Source organism: Mustela lutreola, chromosome 9 (assembly GCF_030435805.1).
Source record: "Mustela lutreola isolate mMusLut2 chromosome 9, mMusLut2.pri, whole genome shotgun sequence".
NCBI classification, from domain to species: Eukaryota; Metazoa; Chordata; class Mammalia; order Carnivora; family Mustelidae; genus Mustela; species Mustela lutreola.
In genome coordinates this window covers 27,105,943-27,124,986 of record NC_081298.1, presented here as the reverse complement: position 1 = coordinate 27,124,986, position 19,044 = coordinate 27,105,943, and the positions used below count along the sequence as shown (strand labels likewise).

General features: G+C 54.3%; 1 protein-coding gene across 3 annotated transcripts; it reads right to left on the bottom strand.

Moving 5' to 3' along the window:
* Positions 1-1,453: 1,453 nt before the first annotated feature.
* Positions 1,454-18,682, bottom strand: RBCK1 (RANBP2-type and C3HC4-type zinc finger containing 1). 3 transcript variants are annotated; one of them, XM_059133654.1, is made up of 13 exons: positions 18,598-18,682; positions 17,901-17,990; positions 16,635-16,779; positions 11,572-11,665; positions 11,247-11,445; positions 10,012-10,133; positions 9,680-9,853; positions 8,359-8,519; positions 7,180-7,291; positions 4,307-4,486; positions 3,504-3,602; positions 3,085-3,228; positions 1,454-2,131 (listed from the first exon to the last, which is right to left on the bottom strand). In XM_059133654.1, the coding sequence occupies exons 2-13, from the start codon at positions 17,920-17,922 to the stop codon at positions 2,051-2,053; spliced, it is 1,533 nt and encodes a 510-aa protein (XP_058989637.1). In that variant the 5' UTR covers positions 17,923-17,990; positions 18,598-18,682; the 3' UTR covers positions 1,454-2,050. The 3 variants fall into 3 exon arrangements, with proteins under 3 accessions (XP_058989637.1, XP_058989638.1, XP_058989639.1); XM_059133655.1 differs by having other exon boundaries at positions 18,486-18,622; XM_059133656.1 differs by lacking the exons at positions 8,359-8,519; positions 16,635-16,779; positions 17,901-17,990; positions 18,598-18,682.
* Between the last annotated feature and the right edge of the window lie 362 nt (positions 18,683-19,044).

Sequence of the window (19,044 nt, the reverse complement as noted above, 5' to 3'; positions counted from 1 at the left end):
AACTGTGGCCCAGTCCTGCCCTATGGAAACGAGGACCCAGGGTTACAGGTGTTGTCTCTTTCAAGAGACACTGGGCATCTAGGCTTTAATGTAGTATCTTTTAATGTAAAATCATTGACAACCAATTCAAATTTCTAAAATACCGGGTAGATTGGTTACAGCCTGTGGCTCGTCAGTTCATCCCCTCTGCATTAAGAGAATGGTCTCTGCTTAGATCTTGTGCCCCGGGCCCCCAAGGGCTAGCCCTCGGCAGGATGAGGGAGGCGCTGGGGACAGAACACCTCCCACCCGCGCTGGGGCCCATCTCACTCTCCTGCAGCCAGGCTCCCCTTAGCATGTTCTGTTTCCTTCCAGGCAGGGGCTCTATCTGACCCTTTCTTCCTCCCAGGACAGGGAGGCCAGCAGAACACAAGGCACTCATGTTCTCAGTCATCTCCGTTCCCAGTGTCTTGTGTCAAGTCTTTTTTTTTTTTTTTAAGATTTTATTTATTTGACAGAGAGAGAGCACAGGCAGGGGAGTGACAGGCAAAGGGAGAGGAAGAAGCAGTCTCCCCGCTGAGCAGAGAGCCCGATGTGGGGCTCGATCCCAGGACCCTGATATCATGACTTGAGCCGAAGGCAGTTGCTTAACCAACTGAGCCACCCAGATGCCTCTGGGGTCAACTCTTGAGTCTTGTCTTTCAGGGACGGGTGGCAGTGCCTATTGAGGGACCGGAATGAGCCCTGCCCTATCGTTTACCCCCAGCCAAAGCCACATAACCCAAATTCTGGGGCCTGAATCCAGTCAGGCCTTGAGAGGCAGAGACGCCCTCTGCCTGTCATGACGGTGACCCACATCCAAGCTCAGATACGTGTTCGCCATCAAATACTAGATCTCAACGGGGAAAAGGGTTGGTGAGAAAAGGCAGCAGAACTTCCAGAATGGACACCCACCGCCATGCTTTCTTCATCTCTGACCAGCAGAGTGATGATGGATAAATGCTGCTGCCCTGACACTGCGCCAGCTCGCCTGAGGTATTAAACGAGGATGGCCAGCCCCCTCCACCCTGCCCCTCAACTGTAGCAGCTTCATGTGTTCCTGAAAGATCGCTGTCCAACCCTGGACATCCACTGAAGGGCCCCAAGTCTGCAGCAAGACTGGCCTGCCGTCTGGTCGGGGCCTTGCCCCGCTCCGCCCAGTGGCCCATCCGCAGAGCCCACTTCCTCGTCCCGGGACATACTGCCAATCGCCCGCCCAGGAGGCTGCTGACTCAAGAGCAGGCAGCCCCTCCAGCGGGCACAAGGATGCCCCGACCAGAGCAAGGATCCCCGTGCTGGTCACACCCTGCTCCACCATGGCCAGGAGCTCCCCGACCCTGCCCTGGTGCCCACAGAACTCGCTGTCCTGCCCACGTGCAGGGGACCGGCCGTGACGCTTTCACGCCCTCTCACGACATCACCCTCATCCCTTTCTGGAAAGCCATTTTAATTAGTTCACACAGGCAGCAAAGGGGAGACCCAGAAGCTAAGTCTGAGGGACCACTTCAGATAGCACCAGGTCTTCCCCGTCTCCAAACGGGCTTAGCAGCAGCTGTGAGACCCCAAACCTCCGACAGCAAAGACAGGAAAGTCAGCCCCAGAGAGCCGACAAGGAAGTGGTGGGCTCTGGGTGCTCGGCGCTCAGCAGTTGAGGGTGGGGGAAGGGCAGAGTGTGGGCTCACTTGGGGCTCTCAGAGGTTTCATCCGGCAGGGCTGTGTTTAAGTCTGTGTCAGGCAGAGGGGAGAGATGCAGAGAAGAGCGGAGAGGTCTGGCCAGCCAGCCCCAGAGGCAGGGCAGAGGCCCTGGGGCAGAGGGAGCCACAAACACCGAGCACAAGCTTAGGCAGGGCCCCCTGCAATACCCCTTACAGACACATCCACACAGCTCAGGGGCTGTGGTCTCTACAAGGCCCGTCTCAGCCAAGCACAAAGGCATCTCCCAGGCCAGAAATCAGAGCCAAAGCACTAGCCCTGTCCCACAGCAGCGTGGGGATGTGGGGCTGGGCCAGCGTGGGGACCCGGCCATCCTTAGCTAGTGGCAGTTCTGACAGCTGGGGTGGCAAGGAATCCCGTTCACCCGGCAACGGCAGCCCCCGCTGGTGTCTCCTGGGCCCTAGAGGATGGGGAGGAGAGAAGGTCATGGTGGTTAAGAAAGTGCCCTCCCCCGGGGCTGCTCCATCACACCCCCAAGCGCTGTACGTTCCCACTCCAGGCCTTTGCTCAGGCAGGTCCTCCTGCTACCAACAGCCCCCTAGGCCTCAGCTACCTGGTGGAAGCAGTAAGACCTTTCTGGGCTCCCATGGCACCCCTAAGTACATGGTCTCAGTCTATGCTCCCCTGGACCCAGAGCAGCCAAAGGATGCGACGGACCCTTGCCTATCCTGGGTGGGCCCATGCCCGGGCCCTGGAGAGAGGGCAGCTCCCTCTGCCTCCGTCTCTCCTGGCGTCCGGCAGTACACAAAGCTGAGCCCGTCTCCACGACCACACTCCTAATAAAGGCAGCGGCCCTCCACATTCACCCACAGGCTGCCATGGAGCACCCCGTGCGCGTTTCCAGCTGACTTGGGAGAAGGGGCGAGAGGCCCCAGCCCCATCCCTGCCGGCATCTCTGGGTTCCAGATGAACAGCCTAACCACAAGGCCAGGGCGTGCTGGTGCCGGGGGCCACTCTGCCTCTGCTGCCCTACACCCCCAGACCGAAGCCTCCTCGCTGCCCTTGGTGGGGTGGGGGCCGGGTCCTTCAGGTTGCTGGGTCCATACGGTCCCCACCTGCGGCGCAAACGCAGCCACACATGGGCCACAGGGGATGTATAGGGCAGTGCTCCCGGAACATGCTACATAAGGACAGACACTTGGATTTTGTGTCACTTTCACAGCTCACAAGACAGTCTACTTTTCTTGGTACTTTTCAAACATTTAAAGAATGTAAAGAACATTCTTACTTTACCAGCTGCATAAATACAGGCAGTGGTCAGACCTGGCCCAGGGGCTGGGCCCTGTTCTCGGGCAGGGCCCCCTGGGCACCTCCCCACAGCACTCCCAAGCCCCTGATCTCCAGAGGACTCACCCCGGGGCCCCAGCGCGGGCCTTTGGTGACCCAGCAGATTTCCGTGTGGCAGACAGTGCACCGCATCCAGTCACAGCCGTCCTTCTTCTGCACCACGATCCGGCACTGCGGGCAGTGCATGGCCTCGCCCTGCTGCAGCATGGACTGGGGAGGAGCGGGGGTTCAGCCCCTGGCCCCCCACACAGGGAAGCCGGCTGTTCCCTCAGGGGTCAGGGGCTCACTCTGCTCCACCACTCCACCCAGGCCTCGTCTCTGCGGACGCCCATCCTGCTGCTCGCCACCCGCCCACTTGTCCTAACCAGGTCCCACTTCCGGATGGCGATGACACCAGGACCACCCGATAGCGCTGAGAAGCCCCCCACCCGCCAAGACCTCCCAGAACTCCAGTCTCCAGGCCCTCAGCCCCAACCCTGCCTCACCCTGAGCATCTCTGTCGTCTGCCGGGCGGCCACATCGTTCTGAGCCCGCAGGGCCAGGTCCTCCTGGTACTCCTTGCAGTTCATCTGCTCATGGATGGCCTGCGGCAGAGTGAGGAGCTCGAGGTGACAAGGTTCCCTAAGGGGTTATGAAGCTGAGAGACTTGAGGGGCACTAACTGCCTCTAGATGACGTCAGGGACAGGACCTCGCTTCATAAACCAGCTACCCATTCTATGGAAGGCGACAAGGGGTCAGGGAGGGGAGGCCAGGGCTGTCCCATAGGATGATGATAATACCCATGTACGCTAAGTCCTGAGGCCAGAGAAATCCTTACGCCCCCTCTCCCCACAGCTGCAGCCCCAGCTAAACTCTGCCTGATTGCAGGACCGATGCTCTGAGACCGAGCTTGCTTAGGCCGTGACCAGGCTCAGATCTGTCTCCTTGCTGGAGACCAGTCTCCTCAGTGGTCAAGAACTGAGACGATGAGGGGAGGGAGCATCCTGAGGTCAGGGTCTGGAAAGACTCCGTCAGGGGCCAGGGCTGGGGTCAGTCTGTGACTGGGAACAGGGTCTGGTTAGAGGCCAAGGTCAGGGGTCAGTCTAAGCTGAGGTTCCACCAAGGGCCAAGGCTTGGACCAAACCCTAGGCTCTGTTTGGAGCCCAGGCCAGGTCCCGTCACAGACATGTTGGCATCTGTCCTGACAGGCTAGTAGTGCCCCAGCTCCCTTCCCAGGAGAACAGGCACTGAGCTGCAGTGAGCTCCTGGCAGGATGGGGGGAGAGACGGCATGCGTCCCTGTCCCCACCTTACAGAGCAGGCAGTTGACGTGGAAGCACACCGGGCACGTAAACTCGTTGACATCATCCTCAAAGAAGCACCATCCCTTGCAGTCCGGGGTCTTGCAGTGGTAGCTGAAGGCACTGCGGTTTTCTGCGATGGAGACACCCAGGTCCAGAAACCGCTGGTAATCCTCAGGGGGCAGTAGCTGCCAAAAGGCCACAACCCACAACCCGGTTTGCTTGGGGTTCAGAACAGCCCATGAGGGCCCTCCTTGCTCCCAAATATCCTCCAGAAAGCCCCCAACCCATGAAGTCCAACCTGGCCCCGGCTCTTTACTTTGTACCACCCTCAGTGTTTAAAAACTCCAATCAGAAAGTGGATTGAAAGTTCTAGAGATGGATGGTCGCGATGGCTGCGCAACTCTGTCAGAGTACGTAATGGCACAGAGCTGTGCACTTACAGAGTATAAATGAAAAAAAAAAAGGTAAATTTTGTTATGTATATTCTACAATTTGAAAAAAAAAAAAAGGAAAAATAATCAAGAAAGTAACTGGCAATGCTGGGGAAGATGTTGTTAAACTAGTATCCTGGTACATCACACTGAGAAAGCAACGTGGCAGTCGTGTTTCAACAAAACTTCTCTGACCCGGGGCGCCTGGGTGGCTCAGTGGGTTAGGCCGCTGCCTTCAGTCCAGGTCATGATCTCAGGATCCTGGGATCGAGTCCCGCATCAGGCTTTCTGCTCAGCAGGGAGCCTGCTTCCCTCTCTCTCTCTCTGCCTGCCTCTCCATCTACTTGTGATTTCTCTCTGTCAAATAAATAAATAAAATCTTAAAAAAAAAAAACTTCTCTGACCCTTTGGGACACACTCCACTTCCATGAGTTCATCCTAACATACAACATAGAAGAGACACCACACAAAATGTCCCCTGAAGCATTTGTTCCAAACTGAGAAACAAGAATTATTATGAGAAGAGGTGTAAGCAGGACAGATGCCGTAAGATTTATGATAATCCTTAGAAACACTCTACCATGAAAGAGCAAAAGCTGTTTTATCTCTGCTGGTAACAACAAAGGAAAAACCATGCCTACTTTCTACATCTCAATTGGGTGGTGTTTACAAGAGTTAAACACTTGTCAAAACTCACCCAACTGCATGCAATGCGTGCATTTTATTGCATGCCAAGTTTCCCTTAGTAAACCTAATTTAAAAATGAATAAAGTCATGTCTGGGACCTGGGAAACCGGAAAATGCAATCAGCGACCCCCCGGGATGGCAAGGTGGCAGGTGACTTTTCTCTTTGATTTCTGTTCCAGTTCTAGGTGGTTGAGACATGTGTTTTGTAAAGATAACCCCCACTGCATTACTCTGCTGATCCATGCCCCTTTCCCCCTCTGCCACACCTGACCTTCTCGGTCTTGGGTTAATCCCCAGGGGCTCTGGGGAAGCGTGGGCCCTGCACCCCTTGGCAGGAACTCTGGTCCCATCACAATGCCCTTGGCAGGGATGGACCTCAAGGACAAACCTCTGGGTAACCACATGGGTGTCAGAACATACGGAATGACTGACTCCATGTCTGGGAGCTTTCCAGGCCGCAGTGAGAAGGCCTCAGCAGCCCCCTGGAGCCGCCCTTCCCTGATGCCCCACAGACAACACATACAAGGGGCTGTTCTTGCTGTAGGAGTAAGTTCCCCAAGCCCCACCCTTTCTGCCTCCCCTTTTTCAGCTGAGGCAGACCCTTTGGACTCCAGGAAATACTAGGTGCAGCCAAGGAGGCTCGCAGAAAGGAGAGGCAGAAGGAACAGAGGTCTTGGGGATGTGCCTGGAGGGGTCTCCCACGTGGGCCTCGGCCACCTCTGACCCTGCCTCATGTTCTGGCCTGGTAATCCCAAGATGCCCAATTCTGAGAAGGCCCCTTCCCCAGCAGTTTAAAAACCATGAATCAAGCCCAACAGTCAATTTTCCAAGTGGGGATACGGAGACTCCCAGAGGGTGAGAACTTGGTAATGCCACTGGTAACAGTCAAGGCGACTGTGCACCCAGATGCCTACATCACCGGAATGGACTGCTGGAGCGATGGCCACCATTTACTGTGTCTCTCTGACTCCACACCCTTGGGTGGTCCCCTCTCGCAGGGACTCTGGGCTTAAGCATGCTCCCTGGGAGGGCAGCAAGTGAGAGAAGAGGGCAAGCACTCTTGCACTGGAGCCCCCTGCTGGCTGCTCTCTGAACCTGGGGACCACCAGCCAGTGGGCAGGCGGGTCCAGCTTGCCGGGTGGAGAGAGCAAACTGGAAAGACAACCAGCTGCCCTTCCCCTCCCACTGGTAAGGCCATCATGAACCAGTCCAGGACAGTGGACCCACCAGCTAAACCCACCGGAGACTGGCCAGGGCTAGCAGAAGCTAGAAGGATCAGGCGCTACAGGAATCATCTGGCTAAACCCATCCAACCCCAATGACAAATTTGCAAATGCATGAACTAAATAAACAGTGGTTGAAGACACAGTGTCTGGAATAACTTGTTACTCAGCAGACGCAAGCTGATACAAGGGCTCACTCACCATGCGCTAAGCACTACTCTAGAGTAGTGCTTTACACACAACCTTAGACAACCGTCGAAGAAATTAACTTTGACCCTGAGATGAGAAAAGCAAGGCACAGGCTGAGTATCTGACTGGAGGTCACCACGACCAATGGCCCCAGGTTTCCCCACTCTTAACACCTGTGCTGTCTTTCCTTCACAACAGTGGTTTCTTAAGCAGCTACTTCCCCCAAGTCCCATCTTCTTCACTGCTTGGCCCCCAGCATCCCACCCAGAAGGCTCTGGATATATGTGTGCAGCCTGAGACCTGCCAGCTCCAGGCATGCCCCTCCCCCTCCCAGCCCCCAGGCCTTACCGCCCGGATCTCCCGCTCCAGCAGCTTGCCCGAGCACGAGTATGTGTTGTCAATGAAGGGGCAGGAAACCTCCGCCTCCTGGCTGTTGCGGATGGTGCCCTGCAGACACTCCCTGAAGGGGGAGAGGGGTGATGGGTGGAGGTTAGTGTCCTCTGAACCCCATCTACCCAGACTATACCCCTCACGTGGCGAGGCCTGACCCCAGGTAGGCTTTGCTTCAGTACTTCTCTCCCTTCCTATCCCTCCCACAGATCCACCAGCAAGGCCTCCGTCTACCCAACGGCCACCCCCACTACTCTGGCCCAGGCCCCCATCACCCCCTGCCTGGGGGACTGTGGGTGCAGCTTCACTGGAATCCCTGAGTCCTCGTCACCCCTACAGTCCACTCTCAACAGTGGCCGCATTGTCCCCAGCAGCCTCCCAACCCGACCTGCCCAGAACAACCCGCACCCCTCACTACAGCTCACAAGAACCCCGGGGGTGCATCCTAACACCCCTGTCCATCCCTCTGCTCTGGCCACACAGATGAGCCAGGCACACCCCTGCACCAGACCTTCTGGTCTCTGTTCAAGGGCTACCTGCCGTGGGGCTTCCCTGACCCCCTTCCAGAAGCAGAGCCCCTGGGTTTATTGTTTTCTTCTCATAATTCACCAGGACTTAGCATCCAACACAATTTACAATTATACCAGTCATTTTTTTTATCACCATCAGGCTCTCCACTGGAATGAACAGTTTTTTGTTCACCCGTGGATCCCCAGGCCTGGCACAGTCTCTGGCACCAAGGGGCCACTCAACCAAGGCCTGCTGGGGTGAAGAAGGGTGCGATCTTCACAGCCCGGGGCTGGCAGCCTGCTCCCGGGCCAGGCAGAGAGCGGGCTCGGCTTGGGCTGCGGGAGACAGGGCCCCACTGCCCTTCGAGGCGCCCGCCCAGGCAGTAGCAAAGGGCGCAGATGCTGGAACCAGAACGCCTGAGCTGTGTGACCTTGAGCACGCCGCAGACCTCTCTGAACCTCGCACTCCTATGCAAAATGCGGAGACAGCGCCTACCTCGCCAACCTCGCAGGTTTTTGCGGGCATCCAATGAGATGTAAGAGCACGGGCCCCACCCATTCTCAGCCCTCCGGGAATTGGCGGCTGTGAGAAACGCTGTGCTGCGGAAGGTGGGGGTGGGGGCCGCACCTGCAGAAGGCGTGCAGACACTCACGCAGCACCACGGCATCGCCGGGCGCCAGCACCAAGTAGCACACGGGGCACTCGGTGGGCTCGGTGTTCAGCACCAGGCTCCTCTGATCCAGCTGGACGTGCTGCAGGTAGTTCCCCTCCTGCTGCTGCTGCTTCCGCTGGGCACACGGGGTGGGGCCGCGGGGCGGGTCAGGGTCTCAGGGGAGGGGCAGACCGGGAAAGGGGCAGGACCCGACCCGGGACCAGGTCATACCCTGGAGGCGGGGCAAAGCTGGGGTAGAGCAGGATCCCTGGGTCCGGGTTGGGAGGGGGGAACCTGGTCGCCGGCAGGAGACTAGATGCTGGGAAGGGTAGGGCCAGAGTGGGGCCAGGAGGGGAGGGGAGGAAGCCAAGGGACGGAGGTGGGCCAGGCTGGGCCAGGTCGGGGCTGCAACCACGTGAGCAAGTGATGGCGGTAGGGAAAAGAAGAGGGTTAAGGTTTGAGGGGATAGTCGAAGTAACAGGGCTCACATCCCTGCCAAGAAGTAGGGCAGGGCTGAGCGGGGGTGGCGTTGCAGCCGGCCAAGGTCACAGAGTGGGTCAGGGGTATGGAGGTGGTGGTAAAGCTAGGCAGCAAAGCAAGACGGGAGAGAGGATGGATCTGGACCACGGCTGGAGGTAAGACCACGAATGAGGTCATGGCTGGGGTGGGAAAAGGATAGCACCAGATCCAAAGGGAATGCAGGTGGGGGTTAGGGGGCATCCGATCAGAATGGGGAACAGTCAGGATATGGTATCTGTTTAATCAGGACTTGTGTCAGGATCGGGGGCAGAGCTTTGGGAGGAGCAGGACAGAGGACAGGCTCAATCTCCCAGGGAGAGGTGAAAGGCTGGGTCCAGGCTCATAGGAAGTCGGGGGTGACACAACAGGGACGGAGGGGGTCAGGAACAGTAGCGTCCAGGGTGAGGTGACGTCTGAGTGGAGCAAGAGCTAGGTCACAGGCGGATACGGAGGGAGGTGGACAAAAGCATGGTCGGACCGAGGGTACTGGAGTCACAGCCAGGCGAGTTGTAAGCACAGTGGGTGTGTAAGTCAAAGCTGGGGCCGGGGCCACAGCTCAAGTGGGGCCGGGGCATGTGATCACAGCCCGGGAGCAAGCTCTCAGCACCCAAGACCTCCAGGAGAGGGTGAGTCGCGTCAAGTGCAGTTTCCACCAGCGGTGGGGTCAGAGGGCAAGGCAGCAACGGGGGAGGAGCGGCATTGCGGAGGGGCCTCCCTTCCCGTTCTACGCCTCCCCGCCCACTCTGTGGGCAAAGTCCCGGGACTTCCCGCGCCTACCTGCTGGTACTGGCGCAGTGCCTCCTCCTCGCCCGCCAGGCGAGCTCTTTCCTCCTCGTCCGGCTGATACGAGGCGGGGACCTGATAAGCCTCAGGCCGCGCCCGGCAGCACATCTCGCAGCCGGGCCTCGTGGGCTTGTTAATGAAGGTGCAGCCCGGGCACTGCCAGCCCACCTGGGAGAAGAGTCGGGAGATGAGGGGGTTGAGCAACGCGAGGGGCGGCCGGGGGTCCCGACTCCAGGCGTCGGTTGGGGGGCGGGGCCCGGGAGCTTGGAGGCGGAGTCAGAGGCAGGGCGCTAGGTCACCTGCACACGGAGGCGGGGGCGGCTTACCGGCGGGGATTCTGGCGTGGCATCAGGCTGGCCCCGCCCCGACTCCTGGGGGCCTCCGGGCTTCGCGGGGACAGGCTCCAGGGGGCCCCGGGGCTGCAGCGTGAGGTCTTTGAAGCCCAGATCTAGGGAGGAGGGTTTAGGGGGTGGCAGTTCCAGGCAGCCCACTTCGTGCATACTCCGAGCCAGTCAGGCGCCTTGAGCCCTGCCCCCACGCTGCTCCCTTCTCCCTGGGGGAAGTCTCCCCCGGATTCGACAGGTGAGCCTACACCTGGCTGAATGTCTGGCTACCACAGGGTCGGGGGTCCCTCCTCCACCCGTGAGTGCCCCTGCTAGCCCCCCGCTTAAAAATCGGCTTCCTGTGCTCCAAAGGTCATGCACCTAGAGGCACAATCATTTCTGAGATGCTCCTGCCAAGTACGGATCTACATCCATTCATGAGGGGATATGAGACAAGAAAAAAAAAACTGGCCAAATATCAGGAAAGTCAGAGGAACACAGGACACTAAAGACTAAAAGGCCCTGAGAGACATGAGGACACTGCCAGGTGCCTGGCTATAAAAGGACATTCGTGGGACAACTGGTAAAATCTGGGTAACATCTGTGGATTAGGTAATAGTATTTCATCATTGCTAATTTCCTAAGTTTGGTAGTTATATGTGGTAATGTAAGAAAATGACCCTTTTTCCAAGAACATGCACACGGGAATATTTAGGGGACAGGGACATCGTGTCTGCAACTTCAAAACAGTTCAGAAAAAAAGTTATTTAGACGTACATAAATAATTTTTATATAATGACAAAGCAAAGCAATTGTGGTGAAATGTTACTCTTTTGGGGAATCCAGGTGAAAGGTACTTGGAAATTTGTTATACAACACTTTGTACAATGTTGCAACTTTTCTGGAAGTCTGAAATATTTCCAGATAATAAGCAAAACATTTAGAATAAACGCTGTTATCATCATCATCATATCCAGTGTAAGGATTTAGAAACTGAGGAACAGACAAGAAGGGACTGGCCCAATGTCATACAGCTGGTGAATGCCAGGACTGAACTCAGACCCTCTCCTGCTGCTCTCAGAATGGCTCTGAAATGGCTCCCTCCAGGGTGCCCTTTGTCCTCTCTTCCCCACTATGGATAAGGTCCTCCCCATGAGAGCTCCTGACCAAAGCCATGGGCTCTGTTCCCTCACCCTGGATCTAGGTGAGTCCCCAGCCACTCAGAGACTGAGCCTCACCTTCCAGCATCCGCAATTGCCTCTCCCGCTGCAGCTCCTGAGGGTTGAGTGAGGTGTTGCAGGCTGACAGCAGGTAGAGGTAGGCAGTGTCCCCATTCCGCCGCACCCCATGGGAGTGCAGGGTCTCCTGGTCCCGGGCTAGCCGCTGCCCAATCACCCACTGCTGCAGGACAGGCGGAAAGCCGTAGTCCAGGAATACCTGGCAGGGGATACGGAGAGCGAGAGGGTAGAAAAGGAAGACCAGAGTAAAGGGAGGTGGAAGCGAAATGGGAAGCATGTGCCCTGATGTGTCCCTTCAGTGTGGCCCTGCCCCCTGCCAACTCACCATGTCCTTGAGGGAAGCCACGGTCATGTCAGGACGCACTGTGAGCCAGATGGTGACTGTGTGCATCTGAGCATCCTCCACGCTTACCCACAGCCTGCGGAGAAGGTCACAGGTCCAGCCCCAGCCTCCAGCTATTGGCACGTATGTGTCTGCATACTTGCGCACGCACACATGTGTACAGACACATGGGCACATGCCCACGGCCCCCCAGACTGGGGTAGGGACTTTTTCTGGATTCCTGCAGCCCTGGGCTTCCTTCTTGATCAGAACCCACTGCTGAAGCCCCTGCAATGAATCTGCACTGCTCTGAGAATCAAATCCACACTCACCACAGCCCCCACAGAGCACCTCTGCAATCGGCCCCGCCCCACTCCCCTACTCCGCAGCCTCCTCTCTGGTTCTGTCCTTTGCTCCTTAGCCAAGCCACCAACAGTCATTTACTATAATGCCAAGACTTCAAAGCTCTTTATATATTTTTTCTCCTTTAATGCTCTCCACGAACCCACGAGGCAGATACTGTTGGCACCGCTATGTTAGGATAAAAAACCTGAGGCACAGCCAGATCACATAGACTCTACCCAGTAAGCACTGAGTGACTGTGAGAGGCAGGATTCCAACCCGGGGTCACTGCAGAGAAACACCAGCCTTCTCAAGGACCCTTCAACATTTCTGGAAGATCAAAAGAAAAGCATGGAAGGAAGGGCTAAGGTTAAAACAAAACAAAACAGAACTGATCCCAAAGGAAACAGAAAAATCATAGAACAGAACAAGAACAGCAAGGAGCCATCGGGAAGTGAGGACAAGCACCTGGAAATGTAAAAAGTGACTCCTGATGAACCTAACCTTCAGCTCCAACTACAAGTTCACAAGAAAAACTAGAGATCCTAAAATGACACCCCGAGACAGCAATTAAGAAACCCAGAATGTGGGAAAATTCTGGAAGTCCTAGACCAGGTTTCTTAAATTAATAGCCTAAAAAGAGAGGGGGAATAAAAGAGACGATATTAAGAAATGCTACATGTAGATCTCCTTTGGGTCCTAACGGGAACCTACTATAAAAATTGTTAATGAGATAATCAGGGAAATTTTAATATAAATGGAATTTTAAGGAATTATTACTAATAATTATTAGAAATTATAAGGAATTATTACTAATAATTCCTTAATAGGTATGATAATGATACCAAGTTCATAAACAAGCCATGGAGAGGTAATGTATGGCATGGTGACTACAGTTAACGATACTGTGTCTGTATCTGAATATTGCTGAGAATAAGTCCTAAAAGCTCTTATCACAAGAAAAAATAGGGGTGCCTATTTTTTTTTTAAGATTTATTTATCTGTTTGACAGAGCACAAGTAGGGGGAGCAGCAGGCAGAGGGGAGAGAGAAGCAGGCTCCCCGCTGCACAAAGAACCTGATGTTGGACTCCATCCCAGGACCCTGGGATCATGACCTGAGCCAAAGGCAGACGTTTAACTGATTGAGCCACCCAGATGCCCCTAGAGCATGTGACTCTTGATTGGGGGGGGTGAGTTGGAATCCCATGTTGGGTGTACAGTTTACTTAAAAATAATGATAATCTGGGGGCACCTGGGTGGCTCAGTGGGTTGGGCCTCTGCCTTTGGCTCAGGTCGTGATCCTGGGGTCCTGGGATCAAGCCCCAAGTTGGGCTCTCGGCTCGGGGAGGAACCTGCGTTCCCCCTCTCTCTGCCTGCCTCTGCCTACTTGTGATCTCTGTCTGTTAAATAAATAAATGAAATCTTTAAAAAAAATAATAACCTGTAAGTATGTCAGTATGTGACGTTAACTTACTGTGGTCATCACTGCCCAATACACACATGTACCAAATCATTATGGCGAACATCTAAAATGATTCTTAGACTCCACTTCCAACGTTGGACAAGAAGAGGGGAGCTCCTTACATAGCCCCAGCAATTCTCAGGCACCAGCACGGTGCCCTACATTGCAACTCAATTCCCACCCTTTCCACTCAGAGACAGCAGCTGTGTCCACAGTTTAAGGGCTCAGACCCGAGACTGCCCCTCCCCCTCCATGCCAATCACAAGCCTGGTTGTCACCTGTGTTGACTCACCAGCTATAGAGTTGGGGGTTCCAACAGCCCACTCCTCAGGTTCAATTAATTTGCTAGAGCAGTTCACAGAACTCAAACATTTTACTTACTAGATCACTGTTTTTTTATAAAAGGATATAATTCAGGAACCACCCAATGGAAGAGACACACAGGGCAAGGTATATGGGAGGGGGTGAGGAGCTTCTGTGCCCTCTTGGATTGCACCATTCTCCCCAAATCTCCATGTTTTCCCCAATCCTGGAGCTCTCTGAATGCTGTACTTTTCAGTTTTTAAGAAGATTTCATTATACAGGCATGACTGATTAAACCATTGTCATTGGGGACTGATTCAACCTCCAGCCCCTGTCCCTTTCCAGGTCAAGGGGATAGGACTGAAATTTCCAACTCTTTAATCACAGGGTTGGATTCTCTGCACCAGCCCCTATTCCTTTTTTTTTTTTTTTAAGACTTTATTTATTTGACAGAGATACAGCAAGAGAGGGAACACAAGCAGGGGGAGTAGGAGAGGGAGAAGCAGGGTCCCTGCTAAGCAGGTAGCCCAACACAGGGCTTGATCCCAGCATCAAGCCCTCCCTCCCCTCAGTCAAGACCGGAGCCAAAAGCGGAGGCTAAACCATGGAGCCACCCAGGCCCTATTCCTAAGTAATCTGGGGACATTCCAAAAGTCACCTCATTCACATAACAAAAGGCACCTTTACCACTCTCATTACTTACCAAGTTCCAAGGAGTTTTGTGCCAGGAAAGGACAAAACCAGATATATACTCTATAAGTCATAATATCACATCACCTTAAACTAATACAATGTTACATGTCAGTGCTATCTCAGTAAACTGGAAAAAAATATAAAAGCTAGACACAAATGTTCACAACAGCAACATTATTCATATTAGCCAAAAAGTAGAAAAAAAACAAATGTCCATCAAATGATTAACAAATAGAGAAAATATGGTATATTCGTACAGTGGATTATTATGCAGCAACAAAAAGGAATGAAGTTCTGGGGCACTGGGGTGGCTCAGTCAGTTAGGCCTCCGACTCTTGATCTCAGGGTTGTGAGTTCAAGCCCCCAACTAAGTTCCACACTCAGGGAAGCCTACTTAAATAATAAACAAAAATAAAAGGAGTAAAGTTCTGATACATGCTACAACACAGTTGAATTGAGAAAACATTATGCTAAGTGAAAGAAGCCAGACACAAAAGGCCACATATTGTACGATTCCATTTACATGAAATAAACAGACTCGGCACAACCCTGTAGATCACAAGTATATCAGTGTCTGCCTAAGGCTGGGGTTGGGGAAAGGCAGGGAGATGAGGAGTGACTACTAAGTATGGACTGGGGTTCTGCAGGGGGGTGATAAAAACGTTCAATAAGTGGGGCACCTGGGTGGCTCAGTTAGGCATCTGCCTTCGGCTCAGGTCACGTTCCCATGGTCCTGGGATCGAGCCCCCAATTGGGCTCTCTGCTCAGTGGGGAGTCTGTTTCTCCCTCTCCCTCTGCCACTCCCCCTGCTTCTGCTCTCCCTCTCTCAAATAAATAAATAAATAAATAAAGTCTTTTAAAAGTTCTATAACTGATTGAGGGTGATGGCTGTACAACTCTGAATATACTAAAAGCCTTGAACTATATACTTTAAATTGCTGAATTGTATGGTATGTCAACCCTACCTCAATGAAACCATAAAAAAAATCAAATGGGATGCACCAGGAACATTGAAAATCACTAACTATGAAACTACTGTCTTACTATACAGCAGCAGAGAAACAGCAGGAAAAAAAAGACAAATCCCACTGTTTATTGAGTGATTGACATGTGCAAGGCACAGTGCTAAGCATTACAACGTCAAGTTTAAGTCTTCTGGGGAAAGACTAACAGTATTCATCCTCCCTCGCTTTTCTTGCTAACAGAACTCCTGAATTCTATTGGATACCTGGTCACATTTCACAGCCTCCCTTCAGGCTGAGCGTGGCTGCGAGAATAAATTCTAGTCCACAGGAATTTAGTGGAAGAAGTGGGCAACTTTCTGAGCTGTGTGCTCTCAAGTGTGGGAGGGGGTATCCTTTTGCCCTTCTGTAGAAGCCGCTTTGGGGCAACAAGCTGGAGCAATGGAAACCTGATCAAGGCAAAAGGGCCCACAGCTGAATGCAAACAGGCTCATTAAGCAACCCACCTCAACATACTCATAGCACTAGCTGACAATGGGTTACCTTACACTGGGCACACTTACCAATGAAGGGAAAATTCCATCCTTTCCGGTCCCCTACTTCCTCACTCTGCCCTTTAACTACAGCCCCCCAGCCTGCCTCTTCGCAGTCTCTGCTTTGCTCTCCTGCCACTGCTCCCTTGCGGTGTATGCAATAAACTTCTATGTCCATTGTTCCGCCTAGGGTGAATTCTTTCACCCCCTGGGGCTTCCACCCAATTGGGCGTGGGTGGCCCCACATTTGGGGGCCTCCCCCACCTGATCGGGAGAGACACTACCCCCTTCTCCTTCCTGCTGACAAGAATGCTGATGTGATGGCTGGAGCTGGAACAGCCACTTTAGACCATGAAGCAAACCTCACAATGGAGTCCATGAATGGCAGAATAAAAGGACAGAAGCTTGAGTCTCTGAAGACCCTGGGAAGCACAGCCTCCACATCTCGACTGGCTGCCCTCAAACTTGTTCATGCCACTGTTACTAGGTTTCTTTCTGTTACATGAGAACTAACATTCTAATACACCTTCTAACAACCCTATGAAATAGTTTACTATTATTGCCTCATTTTAAAAATTTAAAAAACCCTGAAATTCTGAGAGGGGAGGTGACTTGCCATAGATCTCACAGTTGATTAGTGATAGAGCTTGGGTCTGAACCTAGGTCTCCTGACACCAGAACCAGAACCTGCCACTAAGCATAACTGAATACATTGTGGTCCGCTGGGGTTCAGAAAACTCTACATCTTTGGCCACCCGTGCACTCCTCACCTGATATCCTGTGTTGGGGAGACCTCAGGCTTTAGTCGCACACTCAGGGGCACCCGCTGCTCTGCCAGCCAGATGGCACACTGCACTGCCACCTTTTCATCCCCGCCTGCCACGGCTCGGCTGAGTCTCAGGGCCATCTCCTCCGCTGAAACCCAGCACAGTGGAAGCAGGTTAGCACAGAGTTTATCTTTTAGGAGCTGGGGGTGAGGGGGGTGGTTATCCTTTGTACATGCTGCTTCCTCTGTCTTCATGGTGAACTCCTACATATCCAACAGTACCCAGCTTAAAAGTCCCTTTCTCTGAGTGGCCAGTCTCTGAAACTCCCATTCCACCTCCCTATTCATTTGGTTCTGTTTTTTCTTCATACTCCCAGGTCCCCATACTTCCATTCATTTATCTGACAAGCATTTACTGAGCCTCCTACTGGGTACCAACCACTGTCCCAGAAACTGGGATTCAGCACTGAATAAGATAAACAGGGTCCGTCTCCTCATGGACCTCCCAGCCCAGTAAGGAAACAGACAACAGAAAAAAATTCAGATTGTGATCCAGGCTGGCAAGTAAATAGACAGGGTAAGATCAGGGAAGGCCTCTAGGAGGAGGTGATGCTGAAGCTGAGACCAGAAGGAGAAGCTACATATGTCTAGACCTAGTTAGAGAAGAGTCTACCAGGTGAAGAGAAAGGTAAGGGCAAAGGCCTTGAGCAAGAAATGGTTAGAAGAGAACAGAAAGAAGCCAGTGGAACTCCATCAGAACAAGCAAGGGGATGAGTGGGATAAGACTATGAGGATAATAAAGCCCAAAGGGCCTTGTGGGCTAACCAAGGGCTCTGGCCTCAGTTTTAAGAACACAGAGGAGCACCGGGTTGCAGGGGAGGAGGAATGGGGGAGTGATGATTAAGCAGGTGGTGACCTGACATGTTCTACGATGCTGGTTGAAGCAGGCAAGAGGGGAGGCAAGAGCGCCTGGTATTCAGGTCAGCTGAGATCTGTCTCCCCCACCAGCCTGTGAGGTCTTCTGTGCCCTCTGGGAGCTCCCTACCCCACTGCAGCCGGTTGGCTCATGGTGGCCTCAGGGGCATCCCATAATTGAATGACAAGCCTCTGGCAGCAACCAGGCCTCAAGGAAGGAAACTCAGGGACCGGTGGGTAGAGGAAGGACACTGTTAAAGCTGCTTCTTCCGGACCCTCTTGGGCAGGGGAGACCGGGTCCTGCCGGGGCCCAACTCTTAAGGAAGTTTCCCAGCCGCCTCCAGGGGGTGCCCACCTTTCTTGGTCTTCTCGTCCATCTGGCGTGGTTGCGCCCATCCCCCCGGGCGGGGGCAGCAGCTCCGGAGAAATGCTATCCCTGGGTCACCTGGCAGAGGACGGACGACCACAAGCAACTCAGCCCCGGCCGGTGACCTCCAACGCGGCCCGAGCCCTCTTTGTGCCTTGATGTCCCCAGCGGCAATCGGGTAACATCACAAGCACCGGTGACTGGGTATGGGAACCGATAGGACCCCGCGTGGGAGGTGAAAGGGCAGGCGGCACCAAGCCAAGCCCACAATGGGCGACAGAGGAAACGGGACAAGCCCGCGGGGATGAGAGTGACGCCGCAACGCGGGGCGCTGTTTAGTCCCCAGGGAGAGCCCCCACTTTCTGCTGCTGGGAGCGCCGCCCGGCGCCCGGGATTGCAGCAACACGGCCTCCCTTGCGGGGCGGTCTCACACAGAGGGGAGGGGAGAAAAGCGGCACAGCGGAAGGGAAAGTGAAAGTGGAGGCCCCGGAAGTGGGGCAGCGGATTGTCGGGACATCCGGACACCCCCTCCACACACAGCACCCGGCCCACCCAGCGGCCGCTGCCACCTACGCAGTCCCCGGCGGTCCCCGCCCTACTCCGGATCACGGCAGTCCGGGTCCTCGGTGACCTTGGCCGGAGTGACCCCGCTGAGCTGACCTTGGACTCCCCGACCCTCACTCACCCGCCCAGCAGCTCCCGCAGCGCCGCGGAAGGGGCGGGGGCGGGGCCCGGACGGAGCGGCCGAGCACGGACGGGGGCGGGACCGTGCCTGCCGGGGGCGGGGATTTGGGCGGTATTGGGGCGGGGCTCAGCCTCAGTGGACCCACCCGAACACCTGAGAGTCGCCCCCATCCTCAGCTCTGTATGCCCAAGACCAACGGAAGCCCGAGCCTCACTTGGCTCCTTTTGGCTTGCAGCAGTCCATTTTCCACCTGCTGCCAGAGGGTCCCTAAAATGTAAATCAAACCACGTCACTCCTCAAAACACTCCCAGTAGTTCCCAACAGTCTCACGGCAAAGCAAAAGCCGAAGTCCTCCCCCACGGACTGCAGATTGCCTCCCCTTCTCTGTCTACTGTTAAACCTAAAAAATAAAACAGCCCGTTATTTTCCCAGCAAAATGGGTTTATT